The sequence below is a fragment of the Myotis lucifugus genome, unplaced genomic scaffold (assembly GCF_000147115.1).
Source record: "Myotis lucifugus unplaced genomic scaffold, Myoluc2.0 scaffold_58, whole genome shotgun sequence".
In the NCBI taxonomy this organism is placed as follows: domain Eukaryota; kingdom Metazoa; phylum Chordata; class Mammalia; order Chiroptera; family Vespertilionidae; genus Myotis; species Myotis lucifugus.
The window spans coordinates 4,258,110-4,277,531 of record NW_005871106.1 but is presented as its reverse complement, the minus strand read 5'-3'; the positions used below and the strand labels follow the sequence as shown (position 1 = coordinate 4,277,531).

Here is a 19,422-nt window from a genome sequence, read left to right as displayed (position 1 = left end):
CTCTCTTAACAAATGGAAATCTCTCACGGGGGGCAAAGTCAGGGAAGAACCTGGTGCCTGGTGTGAGAATCTTGCTACTATCTACTGAGACAAATAGGCAACAGGAACACTGTTCATTTGAAATCCTTTTTTTTTTTCAACCAGTTAATTTTTTGTGTGGTTGCATTAATGGGTCAGTGGGTGTTAACAGATTCTGAGTTCAGCTTTCTCTGCCCATGGCTGTTTTCAGAGGGCAGGGCGTGGATATGCCATTCCCTTCCTGGACTTGTTATATGTGCCATCTGAGCAGCAGGCTTTCTTCACAGATTTGTTATCTGCTAAAATGCTGCAGTGTAAGAATGTAGATTTTTACTTTTCTCCTGTTGTTGTTATTGCTGCTACTGGTACTACTGGTACAATTAGTACAAGTAATAATTTAACCTGCATAAAACATGTGAATTTTCCAAAGTAAGAACTTACCTTTTCCCCCTTTCCCTAAGTAGGAAAATCTATAAGGCAGAAATCATGGGAGGTGTTTCACAAATGGAACTTGAGAAATTGATCCTTTTTTAAAACTTCAGCTGAAAGTCAGAAAGGTGTTTCTTCTGTTAAGCCATTGAGACTAGGTGTCCTCTAAGGCCCCATCCCTTCCCCAAGGCACACAGGCGAAGGACTGGAGGAAGTACAGACGTGGTAGCAGTTGGCTTATGCAGATAATCAGTGGTAATTTCAAGGGTGATGTAAGAGGGAATAAACTGCTGCGGGTGCACGCAGCCTTAGTCTTGGCCTCATTCTAGAGGAAAGCCTCGTGTTTGCCTTTCGCCCAGTTCCCGGGGTGTCTTCAACGGGAGTAGTCAGTCAGCTGCCCTGCTGGGGGCCTGTGTACCCTTTCCATCATGGCCTGAGAGGAAAGCCGTTGTAAGCAATGAGTTCCGGATGTTTTCATTAAAAGGCTTGTAGGAGTTTTTTCTAGAACTGTCTGCTGTGCCATTTTAACCCAATGTAATAATCAAAGACCAAGCTAAGCTGTCTGTCAGGGTGACATCACCCGAGGGACAGAGCATCCCAGACCCAGACTCCATAAGGGCGGACATTCGGCTCCTCAAAATAAAAGGAAAAACTATGGAGCCACCAAGCTGGTCCTAAAATATGTGTTATCTTTAAATGATATTTTCAAATATGATATGTTTGCATGCATAATTGGGTTTTCTCTTCTGTGCAAAATGCCTTAGTGAATAAAACTGTCCCAACAAAGGATGTTTAACTTTGGTTCAGACCATTTTCCCTTCTAGGGATGCTCCCGAGACACTGCCTTTCACTATGAGTTTTCTTCTTTTTTTTTTTTTTATGTTCTCGTTAAAATATATAAAATTAAAGAAAACCAGACAGATGTTTAAAAAGAAGAAACATACCTTGGCCACATCACTGGCCATGCAGTTAGTCACCTGAGTGATCCGTGTTTAGAAACATCCCCCAGGAAATGGAGCTCTTGTTGGCGTGTCCGGGCCCCGGGGAGCAAGGGGAGGTCAGGGCTGCCAATCCCTGCAGTCCTGGGCAGCAGGGGGACAGGACTGACCAGGCCTGAGCAGACTGTTTTAGACCCAGTCCTACCACTGTTCCCCTGGAGAGCTGAATGGCCGAATGCTCCACTCGGGCCTCGTTTTTCTCATTCTCATCATGAGGGAGTCAGACGTTCCCTTCTGAGCTACCCGGACTTGCCATATGGCACCAACTAACTCGGCTAGTCTCCATCTTCTGGAGTTTGCCTTCCTAGAACGTTCAGTTTTATCCAATAAAGTATTTCTCTCTCTCTCTCTCTCAGACTGTTGCCGGTTTTTGAAGCTATGCAGTGCGTGTATGTATGTGGCAAGTGACAGGAAGGCGTATCAGAGGCCTAGCATCATCGCACACTTGATCAGAGCTTAACTGAACAGGGCTGTGTGACAGGCCTTGACTGATGGCGCCTATGGGAGGGGAGCTGCATTTCTCCTCAAATAGTGTGTTATGTCCGGCCAGAGCTGTGCTTCTGCGCAGGACCCGGGAGCAGCCAGTAACAAGTGACAAAGGGCTACAGTGGGCAGAGAAAATTGGTGCCATGACCAGGGCAGCTGTGACACCCCTTCCCGCCTATAGTCTTCGATGGTGGGACATAATCCCTCTCATTATTAATCATACTTGATGCTTAGATAGCATTTAGCACTGTTTAGTGTACTTGTTCAGGTAATAGCTCATTGGCTCTGAGAATCATCCACATATAACCACATGAAGCAGGCAGGGCCATTTTACAGATGAGAAAACAGAGGCTGACACTCGCCTGAGAAACAGGGCTAGTAATGGACACAGAGCGGCCAGGACCCAGAGCCCGATGCCCATGCCAGGGTTGACTCCAGCACAGCATGGCGGCCCTGCTAGACATCACTGTGCTCAGTGTGAACTGAGAGCTGGGACACGTGTCTTCCTGAGCTTTCCGCTTTGGAGGTGGATCATTCAATTCATTTGAAATGTACAGAATTGTGGGTTTGCTAGTGTCCAAGCAACCAGTATTCCAGATGAAGACCCTGCGTGGAGCCCGGGCTGATCAAAGGGTTTTTATTGTGAAAGTTCCATAGAGGTACAAGACGCACTAATCTCTAAATCCATATTTGGGGGAAAACCTACATATATAGTGTTCTGTTTTACTTTTGGTATAAAACCTAGGAACAGCTTACCTGCAAATTTGGAATGAGAACACTCTAAAGTTGATCTGCCGTAATACATGTCCAATTCCATGTCCAGAGCCCGTGCTCAGAAAACATCTTTAAAAATCACAAATGCTTATTCTGGGCACCGTGAGCTCCAGACTGGGAGGACGGCACTGCTGCTCTGGGACGGCACCAGCAACCCCACACGGCACTCGGGGCTTCCGCTGGTCGTCCGGGAGCTGGCACTGCCGTGTGCTTGGCCACTGGCATGCAGAATTCTCCTGGTCACGCCTCTGTGTGGCCCACAGTTACTTCTCTCCGGGGCACGGACTTGGATGCCACCTTTGGGGGAGCCTGGCCTCTGCCAAAGTAATGTAAGGTGGTGGACTACAAAGGCTGTTTCAAAAACTGTTTTTGTTTTACGTAAGCTTTTTGGGGAAGGTTTTCATGTTACTGTGTGCCCTATCCACGAGGGCAGAAATTTGACATACTCTCTCACAGGCTGGAGATACCTGAACTCATGTCTGGGTGGGCCAGCTGCCCCACCTGCCTACCTCTAACAGCGGGACTCACAGCCTAACCAAGGCATTAGCTGCAAGCTGAGCAAAAGGCCCGAGCGCTCCACCCCGAGTGCCTCTTCATTTCTTAGTCAAATGCCTGACCTTCTTGTGGAGGGAGCTCCTGTTTGCTTCCAGGTGTGAGGCTCCCTCCCACCCGCCCGCCACTACTCTGCCCTTTGGGAGCCACTAAGAAGCCTCAGAGCTGAGTGGTAACACCCCCACTGGGAATAATAAACTAAGATCTTTATCCAGATATTGTCTAATGTGTACTATGTTGCTCTAACCCTGCAATAACCTGCCTTGACTAGCAGTATCAGAGTCAGGGACTCACTCCTCAGCGACACCTGTCTTTTGGTGCTGGGTGGAATTACTTGCATGGAGGAGCTTTTGCTGACAGGACCACTGACAACTGTTTCATAGAATGGAGTATCTGTGGTGGCTCAGGACTTTGTTGACAAGGCGTTACTGTGGCAACAGCAGAGCACGCTGAAGAGTCCAGGTCAGGAGTGCACTCCTTGAATCTGCTACTGGCCAGAGCGCTGTCCCCAGAAACCACGGGGCGTGTGAGACACAGGGGAGGGGTTTTCTCCAGACTAGCAAAAACAGTGCTTGGTGTTATCCCAGTTTTCTTTCCCGTTTGACCAGAAGCCGGGTAATGCTCACAAATCAGTCTCCTACGTCTTGCTACATTTCCAGGCACCCCCGGGCCCTGGGGACACAGGTGTACGGGTGGGACCATGCCTGCCTGACAGGGGGTGCTGGCAGTTCCCTGCATTCAGCCTGCGTAGACCCTCCAATTCCAACTGCATGCAGTGGGTCGGCGTCTAGTGAAGTCCTCCTGATTCCATCTCCTCCTACTGCGTTCACTAAGGGCCTTGGACTCACAGGAAATGTCAGACAGCCAACCACACAGCAAAGGAAGGGTGGGAGGGCAGGGGAGAGGGGTGGCCGGTGGGACCAGCCAGCTTGCTGACCTCTAGATTGAAACAGCTCTGGCCTCCCGGCCTGCAGCTCCGGGCATCCCCGTCGGCTCGGCGGTGCAGCTCCCGCGTGGCTCGGAGGTGCGAGTGCTCCCGCTCGTCCCCTCGCTCCTGACCCAGCTGCCACTCCATCTGATCTCTCAGTTTGGACTGTTAGGTGCATGGAGGGATTTGGTTGTTGTTGTTTTTTAAATTTTAAATAAAAAACAAAGGACAAGAGGGTGAGGGTGGGGTAGGGAAGGGAGATAAAGAAAACAAAAATGGGTAAGGCAGACGACTGAGAACACTACCAGACGAAGAAAAGCATGGACAGGAAAACCAACTTAAACACAGTGGCGTAAGAGAGTGAAGAGAACAGAACCAAAATGAGGATGAGCAAAACGATGGGCTGAAAGATCTGGAAAGCAAAGAGAGAGGGGGGAAGAATGCAAAACACTGGTTATGAGGCGCATGCAATGGGGATGCATGAATCACAGACGCAACCGCAAGCACGCTACCCATGAAGGATACGGAAGCAAGGCTCCTCCTTCCGCGCTGTGGTCGAGCAGTCAAAGCCATAATCCAGGGTGGCAGCTGGGTCATGCACCCCAGGGCGACGCATAGGAAAGCAGTCCTGGGTCGGCTACTCCTCTCGGCCCTCACCCTCGGCTCAGGGAGGGCAGCGGGAGCAAGCCAGCCGCGAGACTTTCCATCGCAACCATCCTTCTCTCAGAGCTGCGCTCCTCTCCCCACTCTGGCTCATCTTCCAGTGGGAGTGGGTGGGCCTGGGTGCCTAGGGCCTTTCAGAACTGTCCCCTTTGGCAATGAAACTTGCTCCTGAGCGAGTTTGCTAATTCTCCTGACTGTGAAATGAGTTTGCACTTTGTCTTAAACTCCTCTTAGCTTCTTCATCAGGATAGCTGGTCGTTTGAGACACCAAGAATAGAGAAAGACTGCTTCGATCCCTATCGCTTCCATTGGGATTAGCCTGGTGCCATGAGGGAGGACCTCTAAGCCAAGAGCAACGGCGCAGTTAAAAATAAGAGAGGAAAAGGGAAAAAGAAACAAGGAAATAAGAGAGAACTTAAACAAAAAGAAATCCAACCAATAGAAAGGATTTGGTTGACACTTGAGGCTTTAGTACAATGCAGGCTTGAAATCATAACCAAGCAGCCGTGAGCAGAATGAGTTCAAGTGCAGCAAGGCCAGCAAGGAGGAGGAAGAGCAAAACCGAGCAGGGAGGCAGAGCCAGGAGCCCCCTTACCTGCAAGTCTGGGACCAGCTCCTTCCCCAGGTTCCCGATGGGGGAGTCCCGGGACACGGAGGTCACGGTGGAGAGGAAGCTGGAGGACTCGGTGAGGTGGGGCAAGGGGGACAGGCCTTCCAGGCGCTCCCTCACACCATCCCCGAGCCGGTTCACCTGCTCCAGGAAGGTCTGGAGCTCCTTCCGGAAAGTCTTCATCCTGGCATTGATGGTCCCCAGCAGCTGGGGCCCCTTCCTGTCCCCCTCCCCCTGAACACCAGGCCCCGGCGAGGCCACGTCGTCCACAAAGCCATTGGTGTCCGTGATGAGGCTCTCCATGGTCCGTTCCAGCCGCTCAGCCTCATGCTTTATGCTCACCAAGCACTCGGAGTCCTCCCTGGCCCTCAGGACCTCTGCCGGACACAGCTCGCTGGCCTCCGACGGCTTTCTGCTGCTGAAGCCGGACGTCTTCTCCAACACCTCTTCCGAGTCACTCTCCCCGCCAATGGGGCCCTCCCGCCTGGGCTGGGGCAGGCGGCCTTCCTCCCCATCGCTCTCCTTCTTGCCCGTGTCACTGTCGGCGTCGCTGTCCCGGGGGCTCGGGGCACGCAGGCCCAGGTGGGCGGCCAGGTCGTAGCGCTGGACGTTGGACAGCAGCACCCGGTTCTCATACTGTAGCTTCAGGACCTTCCCGCTCAGCTCGCTGATCTGCAGCTGAGCGGACTTCAGCTCCTCCTGCAGGGGAGCCCCACCATTCATGCCCTTGCCTCCGCCATCCGCCAGCCACCCGGGCTCCGGGCGCGGTTCAAACTTGAACTTGCTCAGCTCATGTGTTAGCTGCCGGTTGTGGTCTTCGATCTCAGATATGGACCTTCGAAGCAGCTCCGCTTCCTCCTCCACAAACTGCAGGTGTCGGCGGAGCTCCGTGGAGGACTCCAGGGAGTCGCCGAAGGGTGAGGTAGGAATGCTTGGGAGGTGGTCCCGGCCGGGACCCTCTCGCTCATACTGGCCTCGCATGTCCTCCATCTCTGCTTTGAGGCCTCGGTTCTCCACTTCCAGCTCCACGATCTTCCGGCCCAAGATGTTGGCTTCTTCCTCTACCAACTTCAGCCGCAGCTTCAGCTCCGCCTCCCTGGTGCTGGGTGGCCCACCGGCTTCCCCGGTGGGCAGGGGGCTGTCCACGTCGCCATACAGGGCCTTGTACTTCTGGAGCTCCTGCTCCAGCTCGTCCTTCTCCTTGCCCAGCTTGGCCATCTTTTTGCGCATCAGGGAGCCTTCCTCTTTGGCAAACTGAAGCTGGCATTTCAAATCGGCACTGTCATCCTGCCAGGAAAGAACAGCCCGAGAGAAGGGTTATTTGAAAATACCAAATGTTCGTGTTTTTGATGATTTCCCTCGCACCTCGCCCCCAACACACAAAAAAACAAAACACCGATCTTTTTGTCAGTGCGTCAGGTTACAGGAGAAGGGGCCAAAACAAATCCAAGGGGAGCTGGGGCCTTAACAACGTCTGCTGCTTTGTCACAGACACAAAAGAAACCAAACAATTAGTTTGGAAAACACGTGCACATGAAAACCATCATACAGGTGATGCGTGAGGAGAAAATGAAATGAAACTCAACACCTGCCAGTGATGCGGTGATCCTGCGTTACCTTGTGGTCCAACCTGACTTGTCACTGGCATCAGTGGGAGAGAGAACCCCTCGCCAAGTCTGGGGCAGGCACACAGGCTTCCGTAGCCACTTCCACCAGTGGCCACTCACTTCCTCCATGGTGCAGACCTCCCTCATCCAAAGTGGTCAGCAACCCACAGGTGTTACCAGGAGGGGGAGGCCAGGTGACCCCAAATCATGGCCAGGCTTTCCACTGACATGCTGAGAACCTGAGACATGGCAATGCCCCTCCCCCTCCCCAGGTCTCCCCATCCCCAGTGTATCACAAGGATGACATGAGCACAAAATTATGAGATGACAGGCATGAGGGTGCTTTGGGAGTCAAGGTGTGGAGTCAGTACCAAGCTCTGACAGTTAGTATGAATTGGTTACTGCAAACCTAAGGACCTGGGTTACTCACAACCTTCCGCCATGCAAGTGCAACTTCAGAGCCTGAGGTTATGTTCCGCTCCCTTTAGTTGCTATAACACAGCAGGAAAGTAAACTCAGAAACCCAACACAAGGAGGTTAAGTGTTTCAAAACCTGAGATGTAGTTATTACTGGAATACCAGAGGATGCCGAGGGTCACCCAAACAGACTCTCTCTCCTAAATGCCACACTGCTTGGCTGAGGTCAAGAGGGCAATATTTGGCCAATGGGAAAGCTGACTCTGCCTTCACAGTGCAGGTCTCAAAGCCGTGAAGCGACATGAATTCTGGTTTGGGCTTGCACAAAGGTTTTCTATCACATTCAGTGGGAACAATGACCACTTTCATGAATCATTCCTCTTTGGTTGGCTATCAGAAGTTTCAAAGGGCTGTCATGGGGACAAAACTTTCAGCAAAGGATTCCCCATCACACAGAGACACTCAACAGCATGCTAGAGGGTAGGCAAATCCCACCAGCTTCAGGGGAAGGGAAGTCATCAAACCAATATCTGGAACAAGTCAACCCCTTGGGGAGAATGAAGTCTTTGAGTGTGTGCTCGCGTGGCCTAGTAGAGTTGACACAGCTTTCACACTCATTCTCTGCCATGTTTTTGCCACCTCTCACCATTAGTCAGAAAGATACAGAAAGACCTCCCTTGGTGACCCCTCAACTTTCATCCTTCCACCCACCCACCTCTTCCCTGTACCACAAATCTACTGGGGATAGGGAGTGATGTGACAGGGCCGACTGGAGGAAAAATCTAAGGCCAGCTGTGAGCCAGTGCTGTGTGGAATGTAGGCCCTGGTGCTGTCTGTGCATCTTCTGAAGGACATGCTCCCCCTGCCATCCTCCTAGCAGAGGACAAACCAGTCCTGCCACACCTGGGGTCAAACATGCTGCCCTGAGTTCCACTTCTGCCCCTTCTGTCCCTGGTACCATGGGCTGATCACAGAGCCCTGGTGAACCCATCTCCCTATGTCTAAAGCAGGATCCTAGCTCAATCACAAGGTCGTTTTGAAGGTCAAATGGAATAATGTATAGCAAAGTGGTTTGTGTATGTATGATAAATCTCCATACTCTAGCACCCTGAAATTAACTTTCTCTTTGTCTGAAACACAATTAATATTAGGGGAAGGAGCCAGTAACTCTACTCTCCCCACTCCTCCCCCTGCTCTGTGTATCAGAGGGTAATATATAAATAACATTAGGAACAGAGCATGGTCTTCATGTTCTACAAACTCATCCCATTAAGGATTTGGTTTTGGGGGATTAAGCAGACATAAAAAGGGCTTCTATGACTAACTGGGAAATGAAGCTGTCTGCCCACTCATACTAAGCAACATGTGTTATTAACACTGCTGGGATAGTGATGTATATATTTTTAAAGGGCCTAATTGAATAGATGAGCTGTAAAAGACATATTGTAGTCTATCCCAACACTAAGGGGAAAGTATGCATATTTGTTGATTCCTTCATTCTTCCTGTACATACTGAGTACTTACTATGCACCAGAAATTGACATTCTACTTTTAAATGACCCCAGCTTCATAAAACTTTCTAAAGTAAAACAAGCAAAAGTACCTTTTCAATTTGTTGTTAAACCTAGATTCCCAAGAAATCAATGGAGACGGACTACCAATACTTTGTAAATGGATTAGTGTAGGAGTGAAAAGCCTGGGACAAGACAAGATAATGCCCTTAGCCCCATCATTAACTTGATAGCCAGTGTTTATCCTTCGTCCAAAATCACCTAAGTGATCCTATCTCCACCATAGAACAGAAAAAGTCACCTTCGTACATGAGGATGGCAGCAGAGGTCATGGAAGACAATGTCGCCAGCCACAAGGGAACTCCAACCTCTGTCCACCTCAAGCCTGAGCAGACCCAGAGATGGACAAGACCACCTACTATAACCATTGCCCTAACCCTACTTCCATGGAAACTTGCAACTGGTGAGGCCTTGATATGAAAGAACAGGTTGGAAAAGGGCAAACGAGGGGCGGAGTTACCTGCTCAGTTCTTGGGAGCTTTTGTCTCAAACCCAGACCAGGGAGTCTCAGGGGATCTCTGCTGGGAGTGTTCCCCAAAAGTGGAGCTAAGAAGTTGAGGGTAATATCTCTGAGAGGCACATGAACCAGGCCTTGCACAAGGGTTCTGAAACACTTGGTTATAAATACTTAGAGTAGAAAAATACTATGAAGCCCTCAAATTGCCTTGATTTCTGGAAACCTTGAACCTTGCACCACCCCTTTCCATTGGCCTTCCCCACAAGTCTGACTATAAACCAGAACCATTCTCCTCTGTCTCCTTGAACCTAAACCCCGGTCAGTTAAAGAAGCAAGATTATATGACATACCCTAATGATGTCCAATTTTTAGAGTACTTGAAGATTGAAAAAATATCCAAAAAGTCTTCTTGTTCCTTAAAGGAAGAACTATACACACAGCAAGAATTTCACATATGATTAAAGCATGCTGTCATTTCTACTACACACCCATGCACGATGAGGCCTGCCACCGAGACTAAAGCAGTTTTTGAAAGAGCAATCTTTGAAGTCAAGGCAGTGTGTGCATTTAATGAAGGCGTCAGACTTCCTCACTCCGTTGAGGTGGCTGGAGAAGGTGCTGTATCTTCTGGGGCCGGCGTGCGGGAGGGGAGGCAGGGGGCTGGGCTCAGCCTGTTCTGGGGGCAGGAAGTCACTCCTTCTGACGAGATAGAGAATCACAGCCTCACCTAAAGCAGCGGGAGGCTGGCTACCCATCTTATTTTGTAACCACAGACTTCTAAACTCTGCCAAATCTCCGGGGTAAGGGTCTAGGCCAGCGGTTCTCAACCTGTGGGTCGCGACCCCTTTGGCGGTCGAATGACCCTTTCACAGGGGTCGCCTAAGACCATCCTGCATATCAGATATTTACATTACGATTCATAACAGTAGCAACATTACAGTTATGAAGTAGCAACGAAAATAATTTTATGGTTGGGTCACAACATGAGGAACTGTAGCTAAAGGGTCAGAAGGCTGAGAACCACTGGTCTAGGCTGAATCCTCAACTGAAGGATATCAAGCTCTGGTTTCAAGAGATGATCAGATAGCCCAGGAATGCAGTATGAAAGCAGAAGGTTGAGTCAAACTTTCCACACGACACTGTCCCTGTGCAAGCAGAGAAGGCAAGCATGGCATGGGAGCAGGACACACAGAGGACCACCACCACCACCACCACCACCAGCAGCAGCTGGAAAGGCCTTGCCAAGCAACAAAAATATATCACTACAGGTGTATATTCTTTGGCTTGCAAGTCTGATGTCTAGCCAGCACCCCAAGCGCTGACTGCTCGCATTCCTACCTTGCGCCGGGGTGCCAGTTTCCTTTGAGTTTTGGTTGCAGACCTGCAGTTCCCAAGGCGCTCCGCTCCACCACTCTGCTGGACAGAAACTCCTTTCTCAATGATACTGCAGGTTGGGGGGGACTGAACACATTCCCGGTGCCCGGGGCTTCTCAAACACTCCTGAGGGGCAGCACGGCTGTTCTCAGCCCGATTTACCCACAGGGGAAGGCAATACCATGCTGCTCCTTCCAGAATGGGGCAACAGCTACCCTTTTAAGGAAAAGATCTTCCCTGGTCAAGAGCCAGCAAGCTGAAAATCCTCGAAGCCCAGGAGGGCTCACGCACACAGCAGTGGGACTGCCGATTCCAATTTCCCTGGTATTAGTGAATGGCAAAGCGAGACTGGGGAGTAGAGGTGGTAGAAGAGAACAGTTCACCTTTGGCATCCCTGCTGTTCACACGGCCTGGCCCCCTTTGAAGGGCACTCTGGGGATCAGTGCGTTTGGAGACTGGAGAAACCAAAGGAATCAGTGTGGAATTCACAGGGGCGGGTCAGCAGAGCTCTTAGCTACTGCATCTCTCTAATTACCACTTGTTCTGAGAGCTCCGGGAGCTGATATCCCAGTAATACCTTTGTTCCCTCCAACACCTAATACTAGCAGTGATTTCAAAAAAGAGGAAGAGAGGAATCCAGTAAAGCAGGTATTCAGAAAAGCCAAGAAAGTTCTGAAGAACACATACCATGTACACAGAAAGGGCTACGTTTTTGCCATCTTTTGGTAAGAACATTTCACTTTCATTTAGGACAATTTAGGACACTGTTCAACTTGCACATATATATCTTACCTAATAATAGACAAACATGTAAATTGACCGTACCTTCACTATGCTAACCAGCCAATCAGGAGAGTATGCAAATTAACCCAACAAAGATGGCGGTTAATTTGCATACGTAGGCTCCAAGTGGTGGAGCCGGGGCCAGAGCAGCAAAGCCTGATGGCTCCGGGGTCAGCTCCGGCCAGAGCGAAGGCCTGGGTCCCGGGTGCCAGAGGCAAACCGGTGCCAGCAGCCAAGGGAAGGGAAGGCCTATTGCACGAATCTCTTCGTGCAACAGGCCTCTAGTATATATATAAAAACACAACAATGCTCAAAACAGTGCCGTGTGAATGACCTTGTGAATAGCACAGTAGTTGTACTATGTTACTGTGTGAATGACTTTTTACCAGTTATGGGTACTGCCAGAGCCCTGAACGGCACCAAATTATGTCTCACACAAAGCCATTCTGTTCTTCTCTTTCTTGAAGGAATCACCAGCTTATTGGTGCAAGAAACAAAAAGGGAGGAGCTGTTGGTTTGGAAAGAAAAGCTTCACCCATGGAGGTTTTGAATGAGTCCAAATTTTTTGCCAGGTAATGTTTCTTTGAATATTTTAAAGGCAACGGTAACATTTTTAAAGAAAATTCAACATGAGGTGCTTGTCTCCTGAGGAGATGTAACATTAGAACAAAACCTCTGCTTACCTGGTTAAAGGTTTTCTTTTCTTTGTATGTTTCCCGACTGCCTCTTCTTTTCAGGGAACTCTGAAATAGATCCAAGCGACATTCTGTTAAGGAGGGGTCACAGGGGGCACCTGCCCTGGGTGGGCACCATCCCCACTGGTCGGGGACACAAGGACAGGGCTCATTTTTCCCCACTGAAATCAAGAAACCATTTAGAGTCAACATTTCAATCCAGTAAATAGGTTGGTGAGGTCTTTGAATTCTAAAAGGCTTTAAATCCAAATTATTATATTTCAGGTATTCCTCAATTATTCAGTTTCATGAAAAAGGAAGGTAACTTAGGTAATTTGTACTAGTGGAGGGGAGACAAGAGGAGGAAAAGGTAGGAAGTTTTGGAAATAGATATATAATATGTCTGGGGCTGCCTTATTTCCTAATTATGTTTTGTTTGGACTAATATCAAAATTATTTGATGTTTCCTGAATGCCTAAAAGTACATGGTCAGATAAAAAAAAAAAGTGGTAGAGAGAGAGAGAGGGTGGCTCTTGTTTTGGGAGAAAACCTAATCTAGATTGCAACGTTCTCCATGAACAAGCCCCAATTCATGATTAAACCTACATCTTAAAGATCTGAGAGTTCCTAATATATTCATTTGTGATGTGGCCTTGGCCACAAGTAAGTGTCCTTCAGTGGACTGGGTCTTGCCTACTGTTACATACATTACAGTGCACCTTTGCCTGCTATAGGCAAGAAGTGTGTCTGAAATATAAACACAGGTATAAATACAAGGGCCCGGGGAGGGGGGGGGGTTTGAAATGGAATAACAGGGAGGCAGACAGTTTTTGCTCAGTAAAGTATGAAGAAAGAGCTACCGGGAAGAAGAGCGAGAAGAGGAATTTGAGACCTGAAAGCATTCCTGTAATCCTGAGAAAGGTGGAAGAAAGCGGCTTGGAAAGTTCAGATTGCTGGCTGTCACTCAGACCTTGGCAAACTTGTGAATGAGAGGACATTCTTGCTGGGGGCCGCCCCCTCCTCTCGGCAGCTTCACCCCGACTGAGGCAAGCACCTGGCTCCTCTGGGAACGCCTCTGAAGGTGGGTGGGCTCAGAGTCCTCTCTGCCTCATTCCTTTGCCGCAGCCCACATACCCAAGAAGCTGGGAAAGGAGGCTCTGATGCACGTCACTCATAACTGTCAGCCTTAAGTTAATTAACTCAGCTCTGTTTACATTTTAAGTGTCTCATTCACAGAAGACTAGGCCATGCCATTTATTGGATGAATTTTAGGGTTAAGAAACAAAATTCTAGCCCTAGCTGGTCTGGCTCAGTGGATAGAGCACTGGCCTGTGTTCTGAAGGGTCCTGGGTTCCATTCCAGTCAAGGGCACATGCCTGGGTTGCGGGCTCAATCCCCAGTTGGGGGTGTGCAGGAGGCAGCCAATCAATGATTCTCTATTATCACTGATGTTTCTATCTCTCTTCCCTCTCCCTTCCTCTCTAAAATCAATTATATATATATGAAACAAAATTCTAGTTTCCCTGAACCTTTAGGAGGCCTGGGTCAGGTGGGGTGTGTGTGCGTGTGTGTGTAATTGAGTGCATGGATGAGATGGTTATAGAATCAGCATGTGAGTGGGCATTCCCTGGTCACCAAGGGTGTGTGTGGAAGCTTGTCTCTGGTCCCCCCTGCGGAAGCAGCTTTATTTCCTTTAGGCTTTTTTGTAAAAGCAGCGTCACACTACAAAGAGAACCAGTCTCCTCTGACGGGTTAAATGAAGCAAGTCTTAAGAAGGGCTTGAGCTTTCCCTTCTTAATAAGTAGGTTTTCCAGGATTATTCACGCTGCAGTGAAGGAGTTTCTTTGATTTCAATGAGCTGAGTGAGATAAACACTTCTGACGATTCCCTATAGAAAATATAGGTTACAAACAGCATGTACTTTGTGGCTTCAATTTATAGCTAATAAAATATAAATATATGTATGTGTTATATGTGTGTGTTAGAAAAGTAGGTTATAGAAATTGTATAAAAATGTTAATAGTGATCATCTTCAGGTGACAGAATTACAGGTGATTTTAATTTTTGTTTTTGTGGCTTTTCATAGTCTCCAAATTATCTACAATAAATACTATTTCTTTTGCAAGAAAACGAAACAAAAGTAACCAGGATATGAAAATTTGTACTTTAACGAGGTGAGAGAAAGAGGCTAGCACCCATCTTCCTACATCGGACTGCAGCGGAGCTTCATCAGAAGTTCTGTGCCAAGTTGTTGGGCTTTTTTCCACAATTAGAAATTGTTTTCATTAGCCTGGACCTTGAGGTATCACCTATACATATACAGTTCTTTAAAAGGACCAAGAGGCTCCCTAAGGGTTGGAGAAACTGGCCAGGTGACCTACTGCCCTGCAGGCCCCTGGCATACGGCTCCCTCTCCATGTTCCAAGCAGTGATGAAGCCCCTACCCTGCGTGCAGTCTCCTCCCTGGCTCACCTGCATATTGGCCAAGGAACCCTGGGTATAGAATGATTTGTATGAGCATCATTTTTTAAAAAATATCTATATTTTTTATTGATTTCAGAGAGAGGAAGGGAAAGGGAGAGAAAGATAGAAACATCAATGATGAGATAATCACTGATTGGCTGCCTTCTGCACACCCCCTACTGGGGACCAAGCCCCCCCCTCACCCCTCTGCAACTTGGGCACGTGCCCTGACCGGGAATTGAACCGTGACCTCCTGGTTCATAGGTTGACGCTTAACCACTGAGCCACAGCAGCCGATCTGTATGAGCGTTATTTGTGGCCATCCTCTGGGTGACGCAAAGATCCAGTGGGGAGTCTCTTCCAAGAAACAATTAAGGGAAAGGGGGAAATGTAGACTATCAAATAAATGGAACCCAGAATGGGGTGTGCCGGCTGTTTAATCCTACTCTTTCTTTTTAGTCTGGCCAACTGCCAGAAAATCAATTCTAAATTCCTATGAAAAAGGGGGGGAAATTGGATTTGTGAATCCAAATTGAATCCATCCAAGACTGATGCATTTGCTGGGTACTGAATATGATTAAATAAAATATGAAGTTAGGCAATTATTTGGACTTCCATATCAATTCTTAATGTTTCCTATTTTAAGTTAGCCAGTTTCTTCTAAGCAATTTCAGAAAAGCGAACAAGCTCTCGTGGCTAAAGTGTCTTCAGAGAGATGCTTTTTGGGCTTTAACGTTTTAAATTGGTAATAAAAGGAGGCAAATATGAATTAGAATGCTATACATTATGAGTCTATATGGAAAAGAGGGTATAAGCGGATGATTTTCAAAATTCTTACAGAATCTCATTATTCAGAAAGTAGTCTGGGTTTTGGGGGGGCTGATTTATATCACACAGTTGTGAAATCAGAATAAGAAAATGATAGTTCATAGGTCTTCTTCCTTTTAGGAGGCAGTTACCAAGATTCTTCTACCCATATTGAAGTTCTCATTTGGGTGATACAGGATGTAAAGAGTAAAAACGATTAGCTTCCCCTTTAGCTAGAAGCACCAGGTCTTGGCTGGAAGATGCCTCCTGCCCTTTCCTCCTCTTCACTTGCCCTGAAACAGTTCTCAGGGAGACTGGTTCCCTTCCCGCCATGGAATCACATAGCATCCCCCCGAAACCAGCTGCACCAGTTACACTGCAGGGCCCAATACACGTAAACCCCCTCGGATTCTATGGAAAACCCTCCATGGCCATAAAAGGAAGGGAACCCGCCCTAGCTGGTTTGGCTCAGAGGATAGAGCATCAGCCTGCAGACGGAAGGGTCCTGGGTTTGATTACAGTCACGGGCACATGCCCAGGTTGCGGGCTTGGTCCCCAGTAGGGGGCGTGCAGGAGACAGCCGATCAATGATTCTCTCTCATCATTGATGTTTCTATCTGTCTCTCCCTCTCCCTTCTTCTCTGAAATCGATAAAAAAAAATACACATATATTTTTTAAATGGAAGAGAACCCTCACTCTGGCCCTGTTTGGGAGGGTAATGTGATATTATCAACTACCATTTGTTGGGCACTTACTTATGCCAGGCACAATGCTAAACTCTTTCTTTACACAACTAACCTAATTTAATTCTCACGAGACCCTGCGAGGCATATATTATTATCACTAACAGATAAGAAAACACAGCAGACATTAGGTAGTGTTTCAAGGTGCCCCAGACTGGGAGATGGGGCACCAACCTGTCCCCGACTCCAGCTCTCGCTCCTGGTCACAGCCTCCAACCTCAGAGCTGCCGCCAAGCCTTCCACCGTCCAGTTTCCTTATTTGGGCTGTTTTTCTTTTTGTTTTCTCAAGGTTTCTAAGCCCCAAATTGCTGAGTTTTCTCATCCAAAGAGTTTCTCCTTTCTTTAGAGAAAAAGCACAAAGAGCTATTCTAGGAATGGTTGCAAATTGCTCTGCTCACAAGATACCTCATGGCCGTGAAGTGCTTGTTGGCACTCTGATTATTTCTGAAAGGTCTGAGCTGCAGACAGCAGAAGTCCTTATTTGGAAAAGATATAAAACTATTAGCAGAGACGAAATACCACAAAGCAAATGAGGAGACGTGAAGGAAAATGATATTGAGACACTTCGGCTGAAGAAGGCCACAGCCACACCGTCCAGGCCATGAGGCCCACCTGGAACAGACCAGACTGCATACCCAGCCTGTCAGGCGGCACCTTCTCCTGGGAAAGAACATGATGATAAAACATGACAGGTCGCTGCACATTTGCTTTTCTTGGCTCAGTTTCAACCTTAGAGACATATATCTTGAGGCCTAGTGATTGGAAAATTGCTGGCTAAAACATGCTACAACACAGTAACCTCAACCAAACATGGTAAAATAAGTGAAATGGAAGATGATAAAGTAAAGCTGTAGGTTATCCTTCGTATGCAAAAAAAAAAAAAAAAAAAAAAAAAAGGAAAATCAGGACCATTGCAAGACCATGATGATGATTGCACCAAAAAAAGTCCTTCTCCCAAATTGTAGAAAACTCAACTCTTTTTTCTCTTTTTAATCCTCACCTGAGGATATGTTTTTATTGATGTTTTAGAGAGAAAGGAAGGGGGAGAGAGAAATATTGATGTGAGAGAGAAATCTATTGGTTGCCTCCTGCACACACCCTGACCAGGGATTGAACGCACAACCTAGGTATGTGCCCTGACTGGAAATTGAACCTGTGGCCTTTCGGTATATGGGATGACACTGAACCATCTGGCCAGGGCAGGAATCCCAGCTCTTAGTATGCACATCCATGCAGGCACTCAGCAACACCACCAAGCATTATATGAAATACGAAATTGGAATCCACACTTCAGAAGTCTCTATTGACTTACTTAGTAGGTGACAATAAGTGCAGAAAAGTTGAAAATTGATAGAAATGTATGCCATTTGCCTGTCAGAACTGAAGATAAGGCTTGTATCTTTTTTAAAATAATGTTTCTGGCTCCCACTGGTCTATGGGAAAGAAATATATCAGTCCATCAAGATAGGCAAATTATTTCCTTAATCTAATGAAATAATACAAAAGAGAAGTACTTTGAAAAACAAAGCAAAGCCAAAATACAATATATATGTAAAAGTGTATATATGTTGCCCCCTTTCAGAGAAAATCCATTACTCTTTTTTTTTTCAGGTGCATGTAATATGAGAAAATACTTAGTACCTTTGTTTGTTTGTTTATATTTCAAACAAAAGAACATCAGGAAAAGTTCTGAATTACTTGTGCAACTATTTCATAATAATCTGCTGTCACACTCCTTAAACCTTCTAATTTAACTTTTCACATTGTTCTAAATAATAGAGTGCACTATCATGCTATTAAAATTTATGTACACATTTGTCAAAACTCAGTAAATCTAAGATCTGCATATTTCAGTATATATAAATCAACTAAAAAAAGTGTACAAAAAATTAAGCTCTAGTTAACAATGTGTATTTAGGGAAAAGTGAATTGGTGTCTAAAATTTATTTTCAATGTATCCAAAAATAAGATGGTAAGTAGATAGGTGGATGGACAATAGATACAAGATAGATCAAATACAGTAAAATATTAATATAGAATGTAGGTGGTGAGTATACAGATGTTTGCTACAAAATTCCTTAAGCTTCACTGTATGTGAAAATTGCCATAATGTTGGAAAGAAAACCATTATGCACATATGTTCTTGACTTCACGGAAAACGGTTAATACAATATTGTATAGCCATTAATAATTATGATTACTAAAAACTGGGAAATTTTTACTAAGCAGTAGAATTATGGGTGGCTTCATGTTTTTCTTTATACACTTTTTGTATTTCTCCCAAATTATCAAAATTAATATATATTATATTTTCAGATCAAGGACGATGTTATGTTTTAAGGACAACAGAACTGGCTCATAATGCAAATGTCCCCACTAAACCTAATACTGTGTTGCCTTTCCCTGGCCTCCTCTAGAAGCGATGGACAAGACTGACAGACAAGACTGATTGTGTGGCCTCCAGAGAGACAGAAAATAACAGGAAATTAAACTGGAGGATTAGCCCCCCAGCAGGATTAGCTCTGTGCTGCTGGGGATCATCAAATATATCTTCCAACAGAGGACAAAGAAGGGCCTAATGCTCATTTGGGGACAGCAAGTGGATCTGAGATTCTAATCATCCTCCGGGCTGATGGCTTCCTCTCAAAGAGTCTCCCCCACCAGGCGGAGACCAACCTGCTGACCCATGTCTGCTGAGGAGCCCTGTTATCTGAGCCACTGCTCAGATCCATTCATTATCCACCGAAACGCTCTGAAATCTCAAAAGCGTCCCTGGTTAGTATTCTGCATAAAGCTATTCCTGCCCCTTGGGTAAATCTTCAACAATCCTTCATGACAACTTGGATTCCCACCTTTAACACCAAGATGCACGCTGAGTGATTTAAGGGGCGAGTGGGGATGCTCGCCCGTGGTTTCATGATTCCTATGGAGCAAAAGCTCTCTCAAATGTCCAATGGCCTCCACCACCATTCGGGAAACTGCAGATGATTCAGCTAAGCAAGACCAGTAACTGAGCTGCGGGGCAGGGGGCAAGATGCTGCCTGTTCTTGTAGCTGGAGAAACAAAC

The 19,422-nt window shown here is 47.0% G+C and overlaps 1 protein-coding gene across 3 annotated transcripts in view; it reads right to left on the bottom strand.

The window, feature by feature from the left end:
• Positions 1–19,422, bottom strand: part of MTCL1 (microtubule crosslinking factor 1) — a 119,954-nt gene that overhangs the window by 44,672 nt on the left and 55,860 nt on the right. The window contains exons 4-7 of one of the 3 annotated variants that reach the window (XM_023754241.1): positions 12,351–12,410; positions 10,849–10,926; positions 5,444–6,745; positions 4,195–4,350 (exon numbers count right to left, since the gene is read on the bottom strand). In XM_023754241.1, the coding sequence (XP_023610009.1) occupies positions 4,195–4,350; positions 5,444–6,745; positions 10,849–10,926; positions 12,351–12,410 (1,596 nt within the window). The remainder of the gene's footprint in view (positions 1–4,194; positions 4,351–5,443; positions 6,746–10,848; positions 10,927–12,350; positions 12,411–19,422) is intronic. The other 2 variants (XM_023754240.1, XM_006089277.3) reach the window with 2 other exon arrangements.